This window comes from Colobus angolensis, unplaced genomic scaffold, assembly GCF_000951035.1.
Source record: "Colobus angolensis palliatus isolate OR3802 unplaced genomic scaffold, Cang.pa_1.0 Scaffold439, whole genome shotgun sequence".
In the NCBI taxonomy this organism is placed as follows: Eukaryota; Metazoa; Chordata; class Mammalia; order Primates; family Cercopithecidae; genus Colobus; species Colobus angolensis.
Genome location: NW_012117810.1, coordinates 1,033,741 through 1,038,053, shown reverse-complemented (window position 1 = coordinate 1,038,053; position 4,313 = coordinate 1,033,741). Strand labels below are relative to the sequence as shown.

At 37.0% G+C, this 4,313-nt stretch overlaps 1 protein-coding gene across 1 annotated transcript in view; it reads left to right on the top strand.

Moving 5' to 3' along the window:
• Window positions 1-406: 406 nt before the first annotated feature.
• Window positions 407-4,313, top strand: part of LOC105522648 (olfactory receptor 10J3) — a 6,584-nt gene continuing 2,677 nt past the window's right edge. The window contains 1 exon segment of the mRNA XM_011957218.1: window positions 407-492. Coding sequence (XP_011812608.1) covers window positions 407-492 — 86 coding nt within the window.

The window sequence follows — 4,313 nt, the reverse complement described above, 5'->3', positions numbered from 1 at the left end:
GAGTGCCAACTTTTACATATCTTTCAGCTATAGACACTCATTACCATCTATTTGGGCTATGGATAATGAGATGGATTTAATATGCAGAAGGTTCCCTGGCAAGGCTGAGGCCTTGAGACAAACTGAGCTGAGGGCTCCGAAATGAACATAGGGTGTGTGGCAAGAAGCTCAGAGATGAGAAAGATCAGTTTAAAAGTATGAAAGCTCATACAATAGAATTCAGGAACAGGGTTGTTGATTCTTTCCAGAGACTTTAAAGTGCTTCAAGTGTCAGAGTATCTGAAGGTCAGCCCTCTGTATGAGGGCTCCATGCATAAACCCTGCTTGGTAATTGTCGCTTCTATGCTCTCATGTATGAAGAGTTATTCCATAAGGCCTTAAGCTTCTCTCCCTTGGCACCAGAAAAATGGACAGAAAATCTGACGTGGATTTTAGCAGGACTATTACCCACACTAATAAGGGAAATAAGCCTTTTCATCCCAGAGATTGTCCGTAATAGCCAAGTCAACTCTGTTCTCCAAAGTGTTATTCGCAGGATTAGGAAATGAGCTGCATTAGTAATGAGGTCTCCAGATGCTCTGCTGTTTGGATTGTGTCTTCTGCCATTATCACTTGGGAGTAGTAAGTGTTGTTTTGGAGACAGAGACATCTAGTACTGGAGACAGACAATGTGTACCTTATTAAAAAACACCTAAGCCAAAATTAATGCTTTGTGACCCAAAGATGAAATTCTTCCAGTGGATGGGCTTGTGAGAATCTAGGGGAACTTAGTGTGACTTCACTTCTGGTGTCAGACACAGGAAGACTGAGATAGACATTATTTCCTTCCTCTCTAAATAGCTCCTTTAGCTATCACATTCTTGGTGCTATCTAAAGATTAGCCAGCAAAGGGAGAAAAACTATAGCTCTGCTCAGTATGACATTAGTGACCCCTCTGTTAAGGAAATTCATAGGCTCTTCAGTAAAATACCTTAGTTCCATAAAGTGATTGTTAATTAAATAACTGATGCATTTTAAATAATCTTAGAAAAGGCATTGACAAAAATCTGGGAAACATTGTATAACTATCAGTAAAACAAACAAACAAACAAACAAAAAATCCATAATATATGATTGCAGGCAGTCAAATTTCCAGAGTGGTGGATATAATTCAGGCATAAGCACAACTCTCTAGAAGACTCAGAAAACATGCTACTTGATGAGTTTCACTTCCTTAACTGCTGAGATGGGAAATGTTTATGATAGTGTGTACTGTTATTGTATAGCCAGTGGTAGTCTATGGAAGGGGGAACATGGGCTCTCATAAGAAAGAATGTGATTTCTAAGAAGTTGGAAATGTAGATGAATAGAATAATGTAGAGAAAAGGGCCATAAAGTACTTGGAAGACTGTAATTTGATCCTATACCTAAGGCTGTCCAAGAATCTAAGCTCCAGGAGAAAAAAGACCAATTGGGTCATCTTTATTTTCCTAGCACTAGCACAGTACTTATACTTTGTGACTTCCCAACACATTGAACTCTCGAAGAAGTTGTTTTGCTTGGTAAAATCAAGCACAACTGTAGTTTAAGCAAATTGAAATGCACAGGAGACTTTTTGTTTTAGATTTCAAAGGTTGCTTTATTAATATATAATTCTGCATATTTATGTGGTGCATGCGATTTTTGATACAGTAATACAATGTGTAATGATAAAATTGAAGTAATTAGAATATCCATCACCTCAAACATTTATTATTTCTTTGTGTTGGGGACACTTCACATCTTCTCTTTTAGAAATTTTGAAATATAAAATAAATTCTAGTTACTTCCTGTACTATCAAGCACCAGAATGGATTCCTTGTAACTATATGTTTGTACCTGTTAACCAGCCTCTCTTCATCCACAACTTCACCATTTCCAGCCTCTTGTAACCATCATTCTCCTCTCTGCCTTCCTGAGATCAACTTTTTAAGCTCTCATATGTAAGTGAGGACATATGATATTTTTCTTTCTGTGCCTGGCTTATTTTGTTTTAAAAATTTGTAAATAATAGTTGTACATATTTACAGGGCACCTGTGATGTTTCGGTACATGCATAAAATGAAAATGCACAGGAGATTTTTAAAGATTCAGGAAATAAGAGGATAAGTACGTTTTGTTCTTCAGGGAAAAATTGTAAACACTACGCTCATCTAGGATTGGGCCAGGAACAGGCCTGTTTCACATTTTTTGTAATTTATTTGAAAGCAAGGAAAGGCAATACAAACTCCAAAGTCAAAGACATTACCTGAATTTTGAGGTTTCGCTCTATCTGTACCGTCTCTACTTTTTTATCTCGCGTTTTTCCCTCCTCACCTACACTTCCTGGACTTTAGATGAGTAATCCTATCCTTGCCTACATTTTAAATTTCCCCATTCCACTCTGCATCCCTTTACTGATTATTCTTTTAGATGGAGCTGGGATAACATTTTTGGGGGAGTGTTAGTCGTTTTAATAACTATCTGGAAGAGAGGGAGGCAAATATTCGAGGCCACAGACCTGAATAAGATCTTCTGGTTAATAAAATAAAATTACATTATGAAAATAATGTGAATTAATTTTAATGTATGCATGTGTAAAGGAAACTGTGGTCTTACAAAAATGGGCTCCACACTATCAATTATAACCCAGGCAAGGGATCTAGATGTCACTGCAGATTGTTTCTAGATATATTAGTTGGATGAACGACTATGACCCGAGGGAGAAGTAAAATATTGAGCATCTTCAGGAAAGGGATTAGAGGATTAGAGGCAAAACTGAAAATTATATTCAACTTAATCCATACCTGTGTTAGTATAATACATGCAGCAGTGCATGGATTTGGTCATGCTCTTCAAGAAAGATTTTAAAAGAGCATTTAAAAAGTCCATTTGAACAACTGGAAGGGAAGTCACAACACTTTTAAAGTTAACGTTAGGATAATCGCATACTTGTTTACAAATCCAGAAATATTAGATTGAAGCCCCTCTACCCCTACCCCTGATCCTCTTAGAAATTTAAACTTGCTAATTTGGGGAAAATGAAAAAGAAATAACTGTAACTTCTAATAACACTAGTATTTATTGAGGGTTTCCTATATGTCAAATGCTAGGTCAAACTCTTCAAACAAGTAACCCATTTAATTTTCATGGCAATTCTATGAAATATTAACATGTTCAACTTACAAATGAGTTAAATATTATGGTTAAGATTCCGAGGAGCTATTGAGGAATTTATGCAGGAGAGCTCCATGAACAGGTTTTTGAAAAAAGTTAATGGCAACATCCAGGAGGAAGACTTAGACTAAGATCAACCAAAAGAAGACAGATTTGTTAGGAGGCCTTGTGGTGATTATAGAGGAAGGTGATGGCAGTCAGTAGTTGGGCATTGGTAGAAAGCATGAAGTGGAGGGGACAGGAAGAGAGAATTTCAGGAAGCACTATCTTTGTGTAGAAAAGGGAAGGTTGGTAATTAGGACAGTCCCCAGCTTTCTGAATGGAGATAATGGTTAAACACGGTGAGAATTTATGAGGAGTAGATGTGGGTATAAAGAGCAAGGTTAATCTGCGCAGTACAATCTCTCATGTTGGGTCTACTTAAGGTAAGACAAAAGGAAGGTGGATCAGCTTATTTGTATCCCCCACCTTGGTTTGGATTTTGCTTACTTGAGTTAAAAAAAATAGGATGATTCCTCTTTCTCTGATTAAATGAATATTATCTTTGCTCTCATACTAGAAAAATCTATTTCCTACTTAAAGAATGACCCTCAGATTCATTTTGCCATCTTTTCTACCTTTGATTAGAATTCAAGGAGACAATCTAAATATTGCAATGCCATAGCAAACCATTTTTTATGATCCTAGGTGATATTTATTGCAAGGTCTCTAGAAAAAGTCATCCGTAGAAGTGTTCCCTTTTCTACTCTTTGATGGTCACTGAGGATTTTAGATGCAGGGCTTAGATAAGTGAAGATCAGAACCTAGGTTCTGAGGAGGAGAAGCATTCTCAGGACTCTCACAGGGTATTTGGCATAGAAAACTGCTGACAGTGTGAAAGGGATATCAATCAGTCTCACATCTTCTATTCTTCACTATTCCTCACTGGATCCTTGGGAAGTAATTCAGGAGTGTGTTGAGAAGGAACTCTAGAGCTGGGCACATTTGATGTACCACCTGCTTCTTCCTTGACATAGGCCCACTCCTTCAATTGCCAGGTAGTTGTTTTCTTTCTTTCTTTCTTTCTTTCTTTCTTTCTTTCTTTCTTTCTTTCTTTCTTTCTTTCTTTCTTTCTTTCTTTCTTTCTTTCTTTCTTTCTT